This window comes from Anguilla anguilla, chromosome 8 (genome assembly GCF_013347855.1).
Source record: "Anguilla anguilla isolate fAngAng1 chromosome 8, fAngAng1.pri, whole genome shotgun sequence".
Taxonomy (NCBI): Eukaryota; Metazoa; Chordata; class Actinopteri; order Anguilliformes; family Anguillidae; genus Anguilla; species Anguilla anguilla.
This window is the reverse complement of record NC_049208.1, coordinates 25,162,949-25,184,419: the sequence shown is the minus strand read 5'-3', so window position 1 is coordinate 25,184,419 and position 21,471 is coordinate 25,162,949. Positions and strand designations below refer to the sequence as shown.

At 42.4% G+C, this 21,471-nt stretch overlaps 2 protein-coding genes across 3 annotated transcripts; one reads left to right on the top strand and one right to left on the bottom strand.

Annotated features, from left to right (window-relative positions):
• Nucleotides 1-954: 954 nt before the first annotated feature.
• On the bottom strand, nt 955-4,612 carry LOC118233255 (digestive cysteine proteinase 1-like). Of its 2 annotated transcripts, none has more exons than XM_035428749.1 (3): nt 4,464-4,612; nt 1,647-1,836; nt 955-1,415 (listed from the first exon to the last, which is right to left on the bottom strand). In XM_035428749.1, exons 1-3 carry the CDS (start codon nt 4,515-4,517, stop codon nt 1,228-1,230), a joined length of 432 nt encoding a protein of 143 aa, XP_035284640.1. In that variant the 5' UTR covers nt 4,518-4,612; the 3' UTR covers nt 955-1,227. The 2 variants fall into 2 exon arrangements, with proteins under 2 accessions (XP_035284640.1, XP_035284641.1); XM_035428750.1 differs by lacking the exon at nt 4,464-4,612 and adding an exon at nt 2,166-2,220.
• Nucleotides 4,613-7,889: 3,277 nt separating this feature from the next.
• On the top strand, nt 7,890-21,264 carry LOC118233251 (cytochrome P450 2K1-like). The gene is made up of 9 exons (XM_035428744.1): nt 7,890-8,172; nt 12,531-12,693; nt 13,136-13,285; nt 14,762-14,922; nt 15,576-15,749; nt 16,705-16,846; nt 18,031-18,218; nt 19,538-19,679; nt 19,766-21,264. The coding sequence occupies exons 1-9, from the start codon at nt 7,969-7,971 to the stop codon at nt 19,948-19,950; spliced, it is 1,509 nt and encodes a 502-aa protein (XP_035284635.1). The 5' UTR covers nt 7,890-7,968; the 3' UTR covers nt 19,951-21,264.
• The last annotated feature ends 207 nt before the right edge of the window (nt 21,265-21,471 follow it).

The window sequence follows — 21,471 nt, the reverse complement described above, 5'->3', positions numbered from 1 at the left end:
CACTGTCTCATACATAGAAAATGTGTTACTGTGGGAAAGTGATTGTAGCTGTAAAACTGAATGTAAGAAACTAGGGATGTAAGATCAGAAAACAGATTGTGGGTTCCAGGCCTATATTCTAACATACGGTTAGAATTGTGCTTAGGGATAGGAAAAAGTTAAGTATTAGGGTTGAGGAAAGTTTAGTTGTACAACCAGAAGCAAGGGGAATTGTAAGCGTAAGCATTAGTCTTTGATTTGGATGCTCAATTTTTTTCCACAATAGCTTTATGTATTTTCATTTGTTTTAAGGCATATATAATTTTTTTTTCTAAAAGAATGACTGAAAACAGCTTTCCTGCTATTTTTCTTGTGGAATTGAAAATGTGTATGTTGTTTTTCATCCATTTGTGTAGAAACATACCATATTTGAGATAATTTCCAGGTTTGGGCAAGTTTAGGGTCATGTATAGAACACGGGTCAGGGTAAGTGTGAGAGTTCATGCACATTTAGGCTTCTGTGCAGGAGCGAAGGAAGGGATAAGTGTTAGTCACTCATTTGCATCACCAAAATGTTTTCATAATTGCAGCCTAATCTGATGTATTTTGATATTTTGTGAATTAAATACATTTAAAAAAAATAATTGACTGGATTTCCTTTCACTCCTTTACTGAACTGACAATATTTAGGTTCTTTAAAATAAAAATGGAACTTCATATCACTGATAGCTGAAATTTTTTGGGACCAGATGGACTTCCATGAAATACCCCAGCAGAAATGAGAGCCAGTTTTGATATTGAGCACAGGTAAACATGGCATGCAAACAGAAAAGTCGGAGTCAAAAGTACAACCTATTTAAAATGGAATGTACCAACCTTGGCAGCGCATCACCTTTTACATAAAAGTTAGCTAGATTAATGTTGAAAAGTCAGTGATGCAAATGAAGAAAACCTTGTGAGATGGATTTTACTAGAAAAAGTACCATCTTTATTCAAACACAGGCCAGTGCTGAATTTAAAAGTGCTTTAGCAAGTGGTCATGTGAGGCACTGTGAGGAGAGTGGCCAGCAAACAACCCCAGGCAGAATGCTCCCTGTAACCCCACCCCCCCTGGCAAAACTCGACACCATCAATAACAAATGACTTTTTGGGTTGTACCGACACCCACCGCTCCCCAAATAAAACAGAAACCCACACAACAGAAAGCTTTCCTGCAGTTGTCCCAGCAAGCAGCAGAGGGCGCTCAGCTCAGGCCAGTGTGACATAAGTGGCGTCGGTGGCCACGCCACAGTTGTTGTCCTTCATGGACATTAGCACATAGCCATCATTTCCCCAGTAAGTAGACCAGGAGTTCTTCACCAGCCAGTAAGGCTCCCCATTCAGGGCACCGTACCCCACTGCCAGCACTGCATGGTCAAGGTCCTCAGTCTTGTTGCCTAGGGAACCAGAGAACAGGGCCGTCACTGGATGAAGCACTGCAAAAATCAAAGACTTCAAGATTTGGGAAATGAATAAAATAAATTGGACTTGGTCATTCTGAAAGGATATGGACACACATTGTGGGGGGTGTGTGTGTGACTGTAAAAGGTGTGTGTGTGATTCTAAAAGGTGTGTGTGAGCGCAACGTTGTGTCGCTCAGCTCAGTAACGTTTTTGGGCGGGACTCACCGCAAGCGGGCTCAAAGTACACGCCGTTGTTGTAGAAGACGAAAGAGCGATGCCCAGCATCAATGCTGACCGCCACAGGACCCTGCTTGAACAGCGCCACCTTCAGGGCATTCGCATCGCCAGAAGTCACGTTGGTGTAGCTCCGCATGCGTGCGGTCATCTCCGACTGGTTGTGGTGGCAGAAACCGTTCTGCAAGAACAGAGGCGAATGGTCAGGCAGGAGGGATCACGACGAGTTCTCCTGGTTCTATGGAATCAGAACCCACAGAGCACAACAAGGCGGGACCTAGAACAGTACTCGTCCAGTCTCAAGATTTTACAGCTGTAACTTAGGACAAGCATTTCCTACATCAAAGGTCACATTACCTGTGCTAACTCATGATGGGGGAATAAAGTCCCCATCACACCAGATAATTGGACAGCACTCTAAAGGGACCCAGTCAAGTGACAGACCATGGTTCGACAAACTCAAGGCATAACAGGTTTACCTAACATCCCTACAGTCACACAAACACACACCATGCCCATGTATGCGCCATAGCTCTCCATATACTCTAGCATATACTATTCACAACATAACTGGGAAGTTGTGCTTTGGGTATGGTTTGCTGAGAAAGAGACAATATTTAAAATGTTACTTCAGTGTGTTGGATTGCACCCAACCAAAAATCTAGCATAACCTTTATACAATGTAGTAATACATTTGCAGTGTAGTTTTGTGCCAACTCAGTGAAACGGCTCTATTTTGGCTCGGAAATTATAGTTCAGCTGTATCTAAGTATATTGGTTTGAACATTAATTTTCTAACGGCCAATAAATTATGAATCTTGGAATCTGGAATAAGCAGTTTTTTTCCATTACTTTCACCTGCAGGATGGCCTAACATTATGCTCGCTGTAACAGAACAACGTCCTTGGTGCAATCTTACATTGGTGCACTTTTACCTTGTCCCAGCTGAAACAAGGTAAAAGAGCACCATGTTAGCGTTGCAACACCCTTTCAGCCAATAAGAGAACAAGACAAATAAAGTGAAGCAGCTGACTCTCTTTTCAAAACATATTATAAATGTTTAGGCATATATGAGTGTTCGAGGCCTGTTTAGATGTATAACTTACTGTAAGAACTGTCACACAAGAGCTAAGAAAATATTATAGGCTTTTAGAGAGAACTTTTCAATCCTCAACAACCCACCCCACTGGCACATTTTGTCTGAAATAAAATCCCTTAAGGTACATTATCGAAAACAGCGTGTGTTAGAAAGCACTGTCATGCCATAGGTCATGCAAGAATGCCCGGGCACTCCTGCTGCTTAAATTTCCCCCCATTTTTTTGCAATCAATCATTCAAGATATCGCACTGTCCAAAGCCTCATGAGTGCTACCAAACTGCTCAGCACCTGGGATAGCGCCCCCACTGGTGGCAATGTGACAGGTCCAGAGACACTTACTACACTGTCACTGAAGGACAATTGTTCACTGCGGACAATTGTTCACTTTACAATGAAATCAATAATAATCAAATAACAACAGGTAATTTGCTTTTTAAAGCTGTATTTAACAAACAATTACATATAGGTTAAATACCCATAACAGGCTTTTGAAACACTGAGGTAAAGTCAAATCAAGTTTCAAACAATGGTAAAATGTTTTTATAAATCAGAACATAGATACGCATCCTTACTCTGAAGTGCACAGTATGACCTGCATGAACCCCACCACCACCCCTACCTGAGGGACACTGAAGTCAATTATAAACTGAAAAAATACATTATGAAGTACTGTATGCAAAGAACCCCTAATGACATAAGACTACAGTATGTAAGGCTAAATGTTTTGTTGATTTTTGTTCGTTAAAACTTTTTCTTTCCTCTTTGTTGAAGTCCCACTTTACCTGTAAGTTTGATATGCATAAGCTTATGTAGGCTACATTAAAGAAAATACATCTTCAGATATTATGCTTTACTCAAATTTCCCCAAGTTGTATTTTATGAAGACAAGCTCCTGCACATGAGCTGGGAGCAGTTTAGAGCAATGGGAAGACACAGCATTCCTTGTTATACTGAAAAGTTGCTTGAAACGTGCGTTTGGGGTCAGGTCAGATATTTTAGAGCCACATGAGCCAGTGCTGGGTGTGTCATTAGCCAAAAATCTGTGTCTGTAATGCTTTACCTCTAGAAAAGCTGTGTTTTTTACTACGTACTACCGCTACACTGATGGCCTGTGGCATTACAGCATTGATTTCTGCACCAGAAGCAACCTAATTTTATAAAGATTATGAAACCATATATTACAAAACAATTTTCTTGAAATAAAGGACAACTGAATCAATTTCAACAATTGTATTTCTAAATTATAGCGGCTTTCTTATATAGGTTAAGGGAAAATGCATCAAGACATATTACAGGAACACTGAGAAAAGCTCAGTCTGCAGCATACAATATGGTCATCCACAAGTTACTCATCTCCACTTTGGCTGAGATGGGCATTTATGAGACTGTGCTTTCTTGGTTTGCTTCCAATCTTGCAGATCGTTCCTACCAGGTCACCTGGATGGGGTCTGTCTCTGCTCCTCATACTCTTGTTACAAGAGTCCCACAGGGATCTGTACTGGGGCCTCTGCTGTTCTCCATTAACACCAAATCTTGGTTCAGTCATGAATTCACACGGCTTCTCTTATCACTGCTATGCTGATGATACACAACTCAAAATGAGCCTGGGGGTGGTCCTGGATGACCAGCTGGACCTCAAGGAGCACATCATGGCAATATCAGAGTCCTACAGAACCCTCCTGTACAACATCAGGAGGATTTGACCATACCTGACCACGTACTCCACCCAGCGAATTGTCCAGGCTATGGTGATCTCGCGTCATGTTTACTGCTACTCCCTCCTTTCAAGCCTGCCAGCCTGCGTCATGCAGCCACTACAGATGATTCAAAATGCTCGACTTGTCTTCCTATGTTCTCACATTTCACTCCCCTGCTTTGGTCACTCCACTGGCTACCAGTCGCTGCCAGGATCAGGTTCAAAGTCCCGACACTCGCCTACACTGCAGCTCACAGGACAGCCCTCGCCTGCTTACAGGACATGATTCACTCCTACATGCCAGCTCGACTCCTCCGTTCTGCTGCAGCAGGGCGACTCGCACTCCCCGCCATCCAGGTGAATGGTTCTCGCTCGTGCCTACCATGGAGCTTCTCCACCCTAGCTCCCCAGTGGTGGAACAAATTCCCTGTTCCTCTACGAACCACTCAGTCATCTGCCGTGGTCTGAACACACATCTCTTCAGACTGTACCCGGACTAACTATCACTATTCTGTAGGGCACTCTAAAACTTGTACCCTAATTCTTATCACTTGTATCCTTTTAATTTGTTCCTGTAGCACTTTCATCTTACACTTGTACCTCCATATAGCACTTATATTGCTCTTGTATTGTTATCTTGATGTTGTAGCTCATCATGCCTCCTAGTTTGACTTACCCTAACTTTCTGACCTAGCACATGCTTACTGTGTGAACTGGATTTAATGTGTTCATGGCTATGAATAACTGTTACATAATGAGCATTGTACCTTATCGGACCTGTGTTTTGTAGTTGTTCCAATGACCTTCGGCATGCACCTGTACTTTGCTTTGGATAAAAGCGTCTGCCAAATAAATATAATGTAATCTCTGTAGATTTCAATGCCTTTCTAATAATTTCTATAACTACAGCATCCACAATTATTTATTCCCACCCTCAAGGCTTTATCTACTACATCTCAATTGCAGTGAATGGATTTTGTCTGATTATATATGCAAAATTAGTTTCAATAGAGCTTCATTGGTAAATTTGTATCAAAGCACCGGTTATTCTATTGTCAAATGGAGTAGGCAGCGACAAGTTCACACCTGGGTAAAAACACCTGTTGTTGTTTATCATCTAGTGGGGGTTTTGTGGAAAAAAAATAGCACAGCCTGCCTGTATTTCTTTACTGAGGTGTGTGTGTGTGTGTCTAATTGATAAACCTAGCTTCTGAGCCAATGGCATCAAAGAGGTGGGAAGACAAGATTTAAATCCGAATAATATTGGCCAGTTTCGGGAGCAGAAAACATTTGGAGCGAACGCATTATTTAAGTGTTTCAACTGGACTAAATGTTAAAGCTTAAATACTGTATTGTGCCATTCTGTTATCCTGTTTGTATTTAGCCTGAAATATTACTTTATTTCAGTGAGAGACCCAGCTTTTTCATGGTTAATACGTGAGCTATGAAAGTAATCTCAGGTGAATCTGTCTGCTAAGCACAGAAATGACCTTTTGCTTTTCATGTGAGCGGCGAGCTGAAAAGTTGTCGCTCCATTTTACTATCTTTAGTCTTTATTATTTTTGTTTGTTGTTTTAGTTTATTGTTTTTAGCTCGGAACCCGTTTATTTGATTTTGTGTTGCTCTCTCTCTCCCTCCCTCCCGCAACCGCGCACGGTGTTTCCCAACTGCCGCATCTCCCTCCCTGGGATGTCACACTGCCGTGTGATGCCCATGTATTGTGAAAGACTTCTACAACATAGAAACCAGGGGCACAGGCGCAAACTTTAAAAAATAACTGGGGGTGCTTGTTTTAAAGACAGAAAGTTTTGGTGCCGCTGACTATAATCGAATGTTTTTCACAATCACCGTTCGATTGAGCAAGTACCATTCAAAGTACATTTTTATGGATGCTGTCCGATTGTGCTAGCTAATTCACATTAACCTTGTACGGCGATCAATAAGGCTAACAGCACAGTACCACTTAATTCCTGTCACTTCACCACTGTAATTAACCCAAAAAAAAGCCGCCACTACCTTTTCTGTGAGAAATGTATAGAGGGTATGCACGAGGGCATGCACCCAAAAATCCAACATAACTGACACAAAATAACAACCGCAAATCCACGTTTCAGTGCTTGGATTCGAGTTGTTGCTGCGAATAGCAGTGATGCATTTGCTTCTCTTTTCTCTAGCTTTCGGCAGTCTGTAAAAAGATAGCTCCGATTTCTTGTTGAATGTCCACGGACCACTGGTTCTTTGGTAAGTTGTAAGAATCACTGTCGAGTCCAGCTGCCTTTAATTTAAGCAGATAATCGTTTGTTTTACTCCTGGTTTTGCGGTTTCCTATACTAAAGACAGCCATGTCGCGGCATGTTTTGCCACTCAGTCCCGACTGAGGGGGCGTGTTCCGGTGGGAAAGTGACGTCAATGCATACTTGCGTTAGCAAATCGATCCTCCGTGCGGTGTTCATCGTTGGTAGTTAGGTTAGCAGGTTGAACAGGTGGTGGTTTTGGTATTCTGACGACAAATTTATCCATTTTTGTTGTTCCTTTTTAAAATGACATAGCCTATACTTTTATTGCCAGCGCAGCGAGACTACCTGGTGTTATTAGCTAATTAGGCGCCAACAGCATTGCCAGGTGGGAAATATTAAACTATCGTACCGGAGGCTTAAAATTATCGGATTCTAAATAAAATTATCGTACACAGCCAAAAAAGAGAAATAACAGGTGTAAATATGTGATTTCACAAAAATAGCGTATTTATTGTAAGCAGCAACCTTGTTTGACACGCCTGCTCACATAGGCTACTTCAGCCAATGAGTGCAATACCAACAGCCACAAAGGGGAGAAAAACATTTGCGCACCACATACGCTGCGTGGTGGAAGCAGGCAACTTCCTGGACTCTACTCAAATGAGACTCACTAAAAAGCCTGGTCTACGGATAATGTCAAATAGCCTACAATTAAATCGCAATCGCTCAAACATGTAATCGTTATAACTGAGAGCTGTAAGGTTACAAGCAACACTTTGTTGAACGTCGCTCTGGATAAGAGCGTCTGCCAAATGCCTGTAATGTAATGTAAAATGTTTAATTGCCGGAATATGCGAAGGAATGTGCTCATTTGTTAGAGAAATTTAGTGAAAGATTTCAGGATGTGAAGGTAAAAGAACTGGATCTCAACATCTTTGCCACTCAATTTAATGTCAGTGTTGCTGATATGCCGGAGTGCATGCAATAAGATCAGTATATCATACGATGTCTTCTAGTTTATTAAATTCTGGCAGTCATCATCTTCACCTTCTGCAACCACTTCCCACCCAGCCCTTGTCACCTCTACCTTACAGCATTAATTCCAAAATAAACGTTAGTCCCCACCCCATTCTGAGTCCCAACCAATGAGGAAAAGGAGGGGGAGGAGAGAACGTGCATAAAAGGTGGTTTCAAGGAGCTGAACTGAAGTAAACCAACTCAGCTAATATGCTTCATGGGATCCTGATTTAAAGAGAGACTGTGAAAGAAACAGAATCAGATATGTCGATAATCAAGGTCCTACTGGCGGACACCTTCTCCATCTCCCTCTTCCTCGTCTGCATCGCAGTGCTCTTCTTCATCCTCCTTTTAAAATCTTCGACTAAGTCCAGCGGCTACAAGTTCCCCCCGGGACCCAAACCCTGGCCCCTCATTGGCAACCTCAACATTCTCAATATGAACTTCCCTCAGAAAACCATGTGCGAGGTAAGACTGTGCCTCTCGGGCAATGGAAATCTCTGTGGGATGCATCAGCATTGGGGAAGCTGAACCAGGAGGGAAGTTGTTTGCCTTTATTGGGTGGAACTTTGAGACTTAACTAATCTGAGCCAAAGAAATCAGACACGAAGGTTAATAAGTAGATGGTATACTACATATCACTAAGTAATAATGTTTAACAGGTGCACACTGGTCCAGAATGGGTCAGTTGTGCAGGTACACAAGTAACCTACGAATACATTAAGATTTTACAGACAGAACTCGAATCCAGCAAACAGATACAACAGATAGGTTTGGACATTGTCTAAAGAAAACTTTGTCTGAACAGTTTGTTTGAATTTCAATTCAGTGAGCAATGCTACCAGAGGCTAAATGATTATTTATCACAAATGCGAGTTAGCTAATTAGTAACACTTAGCAAATAACACCCTAAGCCAGGGGTGCACAACTCTGGCCCTGGTGGCCTGGGCTGCGTTCCAATCCAAATTAAAATGCTCCCTTCACTTCTTTCCTTCAGTGGAGTGAGCCCTCCAGTAACGTATCGTATGATGTTATGTGAGGGTGCCCTTCCCGAACGAGGGGAATGGTCAAGGGTAGGGATTCTGAGCGGTTTCAATTTGGAACACCCTCGCACTGGTTCTTCCTCACTCAAACATTCGTCGGCAGCAAAAAGGATGGTTCGGTGGTTCACCTTTAAGGACATCCACTACATTTCCAAAAGTATGTGGACACCTGAGCATTACACCCATATGTACTTGAAAAATAGTGTACTGTGCTTGTGATTGGATGGTTCAAATCACTGTGGAGAGTCGGTCAGAACTCTGGCTTTGCTTATGGGTGGGGTTCCAATGACCAGGCCGTAGTTGCAATGAAGGGTTTTACTGACATTGATCAAGGTGCAATAGCTTTGTATCTGTGTGTGTGTGTGGTCTCAACAAATATAAACAAAATATAAAATATAGAACTAGCTATACATAATAGACCCTTTCCAATATACATGTTGCCAATAATATCTACCTAAACATAACATGTATATTCACTATTAATCTACTTAACCTACAATCTCTAAGATAACCTATAAAATACACTCCCCAGATCCCTCTCTGCCTAAGAAGCGATATTCGCATACGGTACACGAGACTACAGTATGCACCTCCGTGTGCAAGGCACAAGGGCGCTAAATGCGCATGCGCAGGTGACCAAACGTAGGTCAACTCCCCAGATTAACGTACCTTACTTAATGGCACTAGCGATAAACAGTACTAATTTTGCTTCCATTATGCATCCATAAACATAAATACCTCACAATAAAGGCGATCCATTTTCTCTATAAAATCCTAAGCATTATTAATAATCTTAACGCCATCTAGCATTAGTCAATGCACACGGTGAACAGGCTCAAACCGATTACAACGGCACAATGCTTAGTTACAGTTCTAAACAGTAAATGCAACGGTCCGGAAACCCGGAAGGCAACCTACGGTTTCATGAACGCACAAAACACCTAGCTAGGCTTATTTCAGCAAACAGAACAGAGAACTGTGGTATTAAATCGTTAAGCAAAAAGTTCTTGTGAACTTGCGTTCCGACTATGCTGTCCCGGAGCGCCCGTTTTCCTCCTCTAATTTTCTTCTCGCGCGATTCAGGAGGCACTCCCACTTCCGGCCAGTGATTGGCTAATCAGTCCCCACATCTTAAAGGAACAGGACGGCCTTTTTAACAGCCACCCCCGAATTCATGAGGTGAATTCGATCATCTGAAAAGGCCATGGGGTCCCGACGAGCGGGCAATGATCAATCCTCTTCTGGAAGGGCAGGCAGACTGATGAGCCTCGCCACAGGCCACGTGTATGTCCTGTCCTTCACTAACACCTCAGCAGACTGCACCCGGTTGTCGGCTCCGGGGAAGACTTGAGTGACCTTCCCTACAGGCCAGAGGGCACGGGGCAGCTGGTTGTCGATAATCATTACCATGTCCCCCACCTGCAGGTCAGTTGCTGTATCAGTCCTCCATTTCTGGTGGGCCTGGAGTCCCGAGAGTGCGTTATAAAGTGTTTCCAAAAGTGGTCAGCCAGTATCTGGCTATGTCGCCATCTTCGTCGGCCCAAAATCTCAGGGCCCTCATAGACAACTTGAGGTAGGGACGCGTCCCGCCGCCCCATGAAGAGACAGTTGGGGGTGACGGGATCCAGGTCTCAATAAGGATTAAGAAAAAAGTTCTTGTGAACTTGCGTTCCGACTATGCTGTACCGGAGAGCCCGTTTTCTTCCTCTAATTTTCTTCTCGCGCGATTCAGGAGGCACTCCCACTTCCGGCCAGTGATTAGCTAATCAATCCCCACATCTTAAAGGAACAGGATGGCCTTTTTAACAGTACTTGTTGAATTCCTGATTCGAAAACCATGGTCATTATATAGCGTTGCTGCTGTAACAACTACCTCTCCTCAGGGAAGGCTTTCCAGTAGATTTGAGTAGAACATGGCTGCAGGGATTTGCTTCCATTCAGTCACAACAGCATTAGTGAGGTTGGGCACTGATGTTGGGCATAAGGCCTGGCTTGCAGTCGGCATTCCAATTCATCCCAAAGGTTTTTTATGGGGTACAGGTCAGGGCTCTGTGCAGGTCAGTCAAGTTCTTCCCCATCAAACTCAGCAAAAGATTTGTTTATGGACCTTGCTTTGTGCACGGGGGCATTGTCATGCTGAAACAGAAAAGAGCCATCCCCAAACTGTTGCCAGAAATGTGGAAGTGCACAATTCTCTATAATGTCATTATATGCTGTAGCATTGATTTCCCTGGCCTTTTTTTGTGAAGTTTGCATGTTCTCCCCATGTCCACGTGGGTTTCTTCCCACAGTCCAAAGACATCCAGGTAGGCAAATTGGAGACTCTAAATTGCCCATAGGTATGAGTGTGTGAGGGAGTGGTGAGTGAATGGTGAGTGCGCCCTGCAATCCAGGGAGTATTCCTGCCTCTTGCCCAATACATGCTGGAATAGGCTCTAGCACCTCCCGCGACCCTGCCCAGGAAAAGCGGGTGTAGATAATGGATGGGTGGATGGAACTAAGGGGCCTGGCCCAATCCATGAAAAACAGCCCCAGACCATGATTCCTACATTATACATTCAGCTAAACCCAGATTTGTCCATCAGAATGGCATATAGTGAAGAGTAATTCATCAATCCAGAGAATGAGTTTCCACTGCTCTAGAGTACAATGGCGGTGTGCTTCACACCACTCCAGCTGATGCTTGGCATTGTGCATGGCAATCTTAGGCTTTTGTACGGCTGCTTAGCCATAGAAACCCATTTCAAGATCTTCTTTACGAACAGATCTTGTGCTGACGTTTCCAGAGGTTGTCTGGAACTCTGTAGTGAGTGTTGCAACTGAGGACAGATGATTTTTACATGCTACACACTTAAGCACGCACTGGTCCCATTATGTGGCTTGCCGATTTGTGGCTGAGCTGTTGTTGACTCTATATGTTTCCACTTAACAATGGCAGCACTTACAGTTGACTGGGGCAGCACTTGCTGGGCAGAAATCTGATGAATTGACTTATGACAGCGTCACGTTAAAAGTCACTGAGCTCTTCAGTGCGCCCCATTCTATGACTGTTTCTCAAATGGAGATTGCATGGCTGTTTGCTTGATTTTATGCACCTGTTAGCAATGGGTGTGGCTAAAATAGGCAAAATCACTAATTAGAAGGGGTGGCCACATGCATTTGGAAATGTAGTGTATGTTTTATGTAAAAGTCATGCCATATGTTTCTTTCATCCAATCCCTAAATTCAGCCAGATTGTAACTTTGCATAATTGTTCTATCAACAATCTTTCACCAGTATGTTTCACAGAAAATAAACAAGGAACTTCCCAAAGCAGTGTTAAGAATATTTTTCTATATTCATTCCGCTAACTTGGTCCTGTTCCTTTATCTTGCCATACCTGCCACCCCAAAAATATTTGGTTTTATTTCTAATGTGTGCTTTTATTTAAGCTCAGTAAATGCCAAATCACTCACATCACAACTACAAAGGCATCTGTTGTTTGCATGAGTTACTTAACTGAAATTTAGAGAATGGTTTTGACCACACTGAAGGACAGAGGCTAAAATGAGAGGATGGAACCCTCTCTGACCAGTGTGCAGTGATGAGTGTCCCCTCCCCTCTTCTTCCTGCTGCTGCTGCCTGCTTGATTATAATGGAAATTCTCACTCTCTCTCTCAACTGCAATCTCCTTGTTCCCCCACTTTCTCATTCACTCCTTCCCAACCTCAATCTCGCTCATCCATTATTGTTCTCCACCAACTTCTACCCTTCCTTCTTTTCTCTCCCTCTCCACACTTCCAGCTAGCAGAGCAGTACGGGCCAGTGTTCACCTTCCACATGGGTATGAAGAAGTACGTTGTTCTGACTGGATATGAAGCTGTGAAGGAGGCCCTGGTGACCCAGGCAGATGACTTTGGGGAGAGGGGCTTGAATGCAGTGAATATCCACAATTTCAAGGGGAAGGGTGAGACTGCGCAAATGTACACTTTGATTCCAAATGACTACACACCTTAGAAGGGCAATGCTGAGCAAGTGCACACTATGTATACATAATGTTTTTCACATGAAAATGGTTGATTTATTTTATTGAACAAAGTTGTACAGGTACGTTTCCCCACCATCCACCCCCACCCCTATATTTCTTTTTGATTTCAACGTGCCTTCATGCGCATGCGTATTTTCCCAGACTGCCAGCTAAGGTTAAAGCATTTTGTTAAAATCCTATTTCAATTTTTTAAATTCTTACTTCTGTAAGGCATGTTTTGCAAAAGTGACAATTGACATTTTAATATCACATAAATTCATACTAATAGAAACAGCTATTGATAGCATGCCACTGAGTGAGATTCACTGACACTGGGATACAGCACACACAGATCTCCTCCTTATACTGTTTGCATTGGCAGGCATCTTATTTGGCGTGGGTGAGTCATGGAAGACCATGCGCCGCTTCACACTGTCCACTCTACGGGACTTTGGAATGGGCCGCAGCACTATCGAGGACCGCATCATAGACGAGGCACAGCTGCTGCTGGAAGTGTTTACACAACACCAGGGTAAACCCTCCCCGAACCAGAATAAAAGTCTTTACACGAGGGTAAACCCTCCCCGAACCAGAATAAAAGTCTTTACACGAGGGTAAACCCTCCCCGAACCAGAATAAAAGTCTTTACACCAGGGTGAACCCTTCTCGAACCAGAATAAAAGTCTTTACACCAGGGTAAACCCTCCTCGAACCAGAATAAAAGTATTTACACCAGGGCAAACCTTGCAGGAAAAGTAATGCCTGGTTTATGTTCAGGTGCAAGAGAACTTACAAAAAAGCTAATGTAGCTAAATAATTGTTATATTCGGTATATAAATAAAAATAGAAACAGAAATAGAAATAAATGTTTCATTTGGTAAGCTACGGCACAATAATTTGAAATACTATTCTACAAAAATATATTAAACTATAGTATTCCCAGGTGTTAATGACAAATAACAATAAGCATATCTTCTGGGTTTTCATGCTGACACAATGGCATATTTGTTTTTCTTGACCATCAGTGAGGCTTTATTTATTTATTTTACACTTGACCTTTGACCGTTAGAAGCCAAAAAGACCAAAAAAGCAGGGTTAATAAAATAAGGTCATAATTGTATCTCTAGTTGCAAAGCACAATCAGCTTTTTGTCAGCATGGACAGGACAAGTGAATTCAATAACTCAAATTCTCTGGTAAAACATCAGCTGAATTGTGGTTGAGCATGATGGTTCACCCACAGGGCCTAAGCTCAGCGGCTACTTGCACTAGTTCTGTCACAAAATAGGCTTTGAAAGTCAAACGGAGTTCATTCGGTTACATGGGAACCCTGTGACTGTATGGAATGGCCTTCCCTTGACTATTAAGGTGACATCATTCAAAAACAATTTTAGTAGTGAGTCTGTCTCTGGAGGAAATTGAATATGCCCTCTTAGGCTGTTAATATTGTGTTCTGTGTATTGTTGTACTCTTGTTCGGCTTCCACTGAGGACCACGTTGGAAAGAAATGCGTTTCTCTGGGATGTCCTCTTGCCTGTACTTTTTATACCCTAATATAAAAAATACCAATCCATAAGAAATCCAATCCAAAGGCGATCTCACTTAATTTTTGTGTCCTTGTTTCAAAACAAATTTGATACCAGGAGTATGTGCCAATTTATGTATTTATTCTTTGTAAAACGGCAATTATTTAAATGTTGTAGTTTATCTAAATCTTGAAAGATCTAGCTGAAATACATTATGGTATTGGCTGGTTGACTTGGAGTCAGTATGAAATAAAGTCCTTAAACATATACCTGCGATTTACAGTCACATCCAGGTTGGAAAAGCAGAAACGTCACTTAGGTTGATGTCCGTAGATGTCACTACGCTAACATACCAGATCATTACAAATATGAAATCGATCTAAACATTGTCATTGAATGAGCAGTAGGTTTCAGCAACCGATAATACAAATGTTATGAACCTCTTGGGTAATCTATGTTACGTTCTCTTCTTCTCCTAAAAAGGCAAGCCTTTCAACGTCACTACACCCATGAACTCTGCCGTTTCCAACATTATCTGCGTGCTGGTGTTCGGTAATCGTTTTCAGTATGACGACCCGCAGTTCCTTCGTCTGCAGCAGATGGTCAGTGAGAACGTCCGACTGCAAGTCAGCCCTATGTCACAGGTATGTGTTTAATGTCAGATCCCTCACCCCTGGCCTACTGCACCGACAAAAAAACAAACCCAAGTATCCAAAACTGAAAAAGAACCTGTGACCATTAAATCACATTACATTACAGGCATTTAGCATACACTCTTATCCAGAGCAACTTATATAATCTACCTTCACCAGGATTGTCACACCACCAGGGCAGGAACGCTTCAGAGAATAAATGCCAGTGTCAAGCTGTGACGTTAAAAGATTTGAATTTACTATATAGCATGCTATCATTTTTACCAAATTGTATGATTGTTTTTGCCACATTTTAGAAATACTGCATTACGTGCTAGCTGGAAAATGATCTTGGTGTCTGAAACGAAAGAGGGTGTTCTCATCATCACTTTACATAAGCTTGGAAATGTTTGCCAGCACCTAAATGATCACAGAAGGAGTACTGATCTCAGATCAGTTCTGCCATTTAGCTTATGGTGGATGTGCTTAGAAAATGGTTGGGGAAACCTGATCAGAGAACAGCACTCCTACTCAAAGATGCTTCATAAATATGGGCCCGGGTCCATTATTCATTGTAGTTACAACTTGAATCATTTGCTCTTACTGATCTGACTGATCATACCTTGCTGAATACAGTCTCTGTGTCCATGTCTCTCTACTTACAGATATATAATGCATTCCCTGTACCAATATTCCGGATAGGTGATATCAGAAAGATTGCGAAGAACAGAATAGAGAGCAGCTCTTACTTTAGAAAAGTTTACAAGCAGCGCAAAGAAGAACACGACAGCAACGACGTGAGGAGCTTCATCGACCGCTTCATCGTCAAGCAAAATGAGGTCTGATTGAAGCCTGAGAGACAGTTCAGCACAGTAGATTTAACATATCGTGCACATAACAAATTCAGAACAAAGCATCTTTGTGGTCTCAAACTCATTGCCATGGAGGACCATGTGTATGCAGGTTTTCATTCCAACCAATTAATGCTTTCTTAATAGAGTCCAATCACTCATTCAGTCATATGCATTTAACTGCATTGAAGCACAGAATATAAGCAAATTTTTATTTAGACAATGCGGGTCACCATAGACATCGGGTCACCATTATGTGCAAACTTACATCCCTAATTCAGCAAATAATTGAACTAATTATGTAATTATATAATAAGATCTGAGGCTGGAATAAAAACCAGCATACACACGGCCATCCATGGCACTGAGTTTGAGACCACCAAACGGTTCCAATGACCAAAAGAAAAAGGCAAGAGAAAGTACTGTGTTCATCAAGAGAGCAAAAGGAGCTGGAAAAGGAAATATACTCTGTGCGGGCATTGGAAAATAGCCGATTTACTCAAAGACTAGCCACTGTAAGAGCAACAGGGAATCAGTCACTGCAGGGCAGGTTATTTCAAACTGTTACCACAGTTTCATACCCTTAATATAAGTTTGAACCTAAAATTCTCATGATTATCATTAGTCTGACATGAACAAATCTGTAAGGCAGGGTTACTCAAATATGGCCAGCAGTATTGCTGGTTTTTATTCTTACCCTCTAATCTGGGCTGATTTCAACCTGGTGGGAGTTAAACCTTCGGCCAATCAGTGACACTAATCAATCAGTTAATTCTGGTAGAATGGAAAACTACTGGCATCGTGGGCCAGATTTGAGGGTCCCTGGTCTAAGGTGTCCTTTTTGCCAGTTGCCTCTCAAGCAGCTTCTTTGCTGGGAATGTTAATGAAATGTGAAGCATCTGAAGGGCTGAGAGCTGCGGTCTTGTCTTCCCTGTCCTTACAGGAGCACAAGAACCCCCACACTTTTTTTGAGGAGGAGAACATGGTGCTGACTGTATCAAACCTGTTTGGTGCAGGAACAGAGACCACATCCACCACCCTCCGCTGGGGTCTCCTGTTCATGATGAAGTACCCCCATATTCAGGGTGCGTCCTGACCACAAACTGCCCGCCCAGTATGACGCCAGCTTAAAAAAAAAAAAAAAAAAACTGTTTACAATTGCTGTGATGGCCCAGTGGTGTGTCCATACCAGACTCACCACTGCAACTTTGGGCTAGGTCCCAGGGTTTATCCTTGAGAACCTTGTGGATTTCTACAATAGCAGGGCACACGTTTAAAATTTTACGCTTTAAGCAGATGCTTTCAGCCAGTTCAACTTACCAATGGTGATGTGGATTGCTGGCAACAGATCTCGATTTGTGCTTCGGGTCCAACTCAATTTATTTGGGATTGATCTTTTTACAGAGAACTGTGATAGAGAAGCTTTGCAGAGAGACAGAAGTAAAATTAGGCAGACACTAGGCCTGAACCCCCCAAAATAAGCTATTGAGTTAACAACTCTCCAGTGGGGAGAAAAACACTCCCCAAAAGGTGAACTCTCAGAAGGAACCCAGCTACAGAGGGGGAGGCCATCCTCCTCTGTCTTGCCCGATGTAAAGTAAGAGTAGAATGGATGGCAACAGAAATGTAATGAGGCATCTACCACAGCAAATAATCAAATGGGCTGAGCAGGTTATGATCTGAGGCAGTAAACAAGCTGGTAATTAGGTCCTAATAAAAAGATGTATAAAAGATGTATAAACAGCACAGCATGACAAAATTCCCAACCTTTTTGTCACTCTGCAATCAAAAGTAGTCAACATGTTTACATTTGAAGGTTGAAGTGGATGAGTGAAAAATGCAAAGTTTATTTTACCCTTTGTACTTCAATTTGATCCTGTGTTTACTGTAATAGTGATACATACCTGTATTTATTCTAGTCAAAGTTGTAATGATAGCATTTTAATATTATATGGGTAAAATTGATTTGTGTTACGGGTGGGTCACGAGAAACTCTCAAACGCTGCAGGTTGGTCACAAAAAACTTTGCGACCCTCTGCTATATAGCACAGTATAAAACACCATAAACTACACTTTTAGCCTGTGTTAACCTACAGATGAAACACAACACAATGTTCACACCTTGGTGAGCACGCTCACCTAGAAAAACAAATTCAGACATGACTCAAAACTAAATAAAATAATACTGCAGAGGTTGCCGTGATATGATCCTTTAATGGTTCGTGACCCCCCCCCCCCCCTTCTCTCCTTCTCTCCTTCTCCCTAACAGAGAAGGTACAGGCTGAGATAGAGAACGTGATCGGCAGAGAGCGCCCCCCGCGGATCGATGACCGCAAGCGCATGCCATACACAGACGCGGTGGTGCACGAGACCCAGCGCTTCGGGAATATAGTTCCAAATAACCTGCTCCACGAGACGAGAACGGACACCACCTTCAGGGGCTACCACATCCCAAAGGTCAGCTCAGAACTGTGCTCTGCACTGCACCCAGGGGAAAATCATTCAAAATGGCCTCTACGTTTTCACCAAGTGTGGTTGCCTCTGCCTTCCAGAAATGGCTTAGCTATTTGAAGCTTGTTTTATTGGATAAAACTGAACAAAGTCTGATGCTGTAGTGGTTTTCTATTATGTTTGCATTACTCGAGTGCATAGCTGAAACCAGGCCAGATACATAAGCTTTTGTTCAATGTTATCAAATGTATTTGATAGTGATATTGTGGCAAAGTGGACTAACTTAACAGGGTAAATCATTAAAGGGTTGGTAGATGTGCAGCATCTGGCATTTTTATGCTATTAGATGGCACACATGAAAAAAGCAATAAGAACAACAATAGATCCATATAAAGAAGCAATGGCTACCTTGCAAGGATTTTAACAAAAGCACCAGAGCATATACTGTATTATGCTCACCCTTACATTCTTTGACACCTAGGGCTCATTCCAATCGCTTATTTTATCCTTCCTTGCTTCCTTTTCTTGCCTTCTTTTCTAGTATGGAAAACTAAATGGGTCAAAAATATGTGAAATTGACGTGTTGTTAATGCATGATTCCAGACGTCAATTTCACCTATTTTTTTACCCATTTGGCCTTCCATATTAGGAAAGGACGCAGGGAAAGACAGCAAGGAAGGATAAAACAGAAGGAAAGAAAGTTGTGTATACAGTGGCTGTCGTCCTCACAGCAAGAAGGTTGTGGGTTCAAATCTCGGCTTGGGGCCTTTCTGTCTGGAGTTTGCATGTTCTCTACGTGTCCGTGTGGGTTTCCTCTGGTTACTCTGGTTTCCTCCCACAGTACAAAGACATGCAGGTAGGCTAATTGGAGACTCTAAATTGCCCACAGGTATGAGTGTGTGAGTGAATGGTGTGTGTGCCCTGCGATAGATTGGCGGCCTGTCCAGGGTGTAATCCTGCCTCTCGCCCAATGCACACTGGGATAGGCTCCAGCACCCCCCACAACTCTGCTCAGGATAAGTGGGTATAGATGATGAATGTAGGATTTCAACCTGCATTACTAGGCTTTTTTCTTCATTTACATTTAAATCAAAACATATTATATTTAGTTGACTCCATACAGACGAGCCAACTTAATTATCTGAAAGCACACTGAGCAATTGCATACCAGGGACATTGGAGAGTTAAAACGGCAGGAGGAGTGGACATGACTTTGATCCTGGAATCATGTGACTACTCTCCATGGGCCACAGAGGAGGAGGAGGAAGTCAGTGCTGTGTTGCCATGGCAGTACAAGCTAACATTCCAAATCTTTTCCTATCCAGGGCACCCCGGTCATTCCATTACTCACCTCCGTGCTGTATGATAAGACGCAGTGGCAGACTCCACACCAGTTCAACCCCGGACACTTCCTGGACGCAGAGGGCCGCTTTGTTAAGAACGATGCTTTCATGCCCTTCTCGGCCGGTCAGTGCTCCTTTGCCACGGAGACGTGCATTTCAAACGAATAACCTCACGCTGCAATTCCCTTCTCACTGTTTCTCTCCCCACAGGGCGGAGAATATGCGTTGGGGAGACCCTGGCCAAGATGGAGCTTTTCCTCTTCTTCACCAGCTTCCTACAGAGATTCACATTCAAACCCCCTCCAGGTGTCTTGCCTAAGGATTTGGACATTTCGCCATGTCCAGGGCTGACCTCTTCACCCGTACCCTATAAGCTCTGCGCCATCAGCCGCTGACACTCAACACTTCAACACTCTGGAACAGAAAGACTGCGGCTGAATGGGAGCGCGAATGTGAAGTGCACAGCTTATTGTCACATGGGCAGCTCCACAGAGTCAGAGTCCCACTCACACACACACACGCACACACACACCCAGAGTCCCGCTCACACACACACACAAGTGCACACACATGGCCAGGCAGGATGGAGAGGGAACATTAATGCATTTCTCTGCTGGGCAAGCTGATTATTATTAAAGTAGTTGCAGTAATTTTGTACACTGGTGTAATGGGTTTCATGAGTTTAATGAGTTTAATGCATATTGTGATTCTTCATTGTTTGTATTCTCAATCAGTTGCTATGGCCATACAGCTTTATGGCAAGCATTCCAATAAAGCACATTGAATTAATAAATTAGAATTTGAGGTTTTGGGTATAGTATTATGGGATTTAAACAGAAAAGGATTGTGGGTATAAAAGTGGAGAAGACAGAAATAAAGAGGAAATTAAGAGTGGCAGGGTTGAAATGAAGTTGATAGATGTAAGTTGATAGTATGGTTTGTGTGTGCAACCTTGTATTTTGATACAGTACACATCAGAGAGCCATCCTATACATATGCAGGAAGCAGTATACATTCTGCAAGTGGAATAGAGGTGTTTATCTACCTCTGCTTTGTAATAAGAATATTATTTTAGCATAGCACTACGCAGCACTACATAGCACTGTCTCATACATAGAAAATGTGCTACTGTGGGAAAGTGATTGTAGCTGTAAAACAGAATGTAAGAAATTAGGGATGTAAGATCAGAAAACAGATTGTGGGTTCCAGGCCTATATTCTAACATACGGTTAGAATTGTGCTTAGGGTTAGGAAAAAGTTAAGTATTAGGGTTGAGGAAAGTTTAGTTGTACAACCAGAAGCAAGGGGAATTGTAAGCGTAAGCATTAGTCTTTGATTTGGATGCTCAATTTTTTTTCCACAATAGCTTTATGTATTTTCATTTGTTTTAAGGCATATATATTTTTTTTTTCTAAAAGAATGACTGAAAACAGCTTTCCTGCTATTTTTCTTGTGGAATTGAAAATGTGTATGTTGTTTTTCATCCATTTGTGTAGAAACATACCATATTTGAGATAATTTCCAGGTTTGGGCAAGTTTAGGGTCATGTATAGAACACGGGTCAGGGTAAGTGTGAAAGTTCATGCACATTTAGGCTTCTGTGCAGGAGCGAAGGAAGGGATAAGGGTTAGTCACTCATTTGCATCACCAAAATGTTTTCATAATTGCAGCCTAATCTGATGTATTTTGATATTATTGTCAATTAAATACATTTTTAAAAAATTATTGACTGGATTTCCTTGCACTCCTTTACTGAACTGACTATATTTAGGTTCTTTAAAATCAAAATGGAACTTCATATCACTGATAGCTGAAATTTTTTGGGACCAGATGGACTTCCATGAAATACCCCAGCAGAAATAAGAGCCAGTGTTGATATTGAGCACAGGTAAACATGGCATGCAAACAGAAAAGTC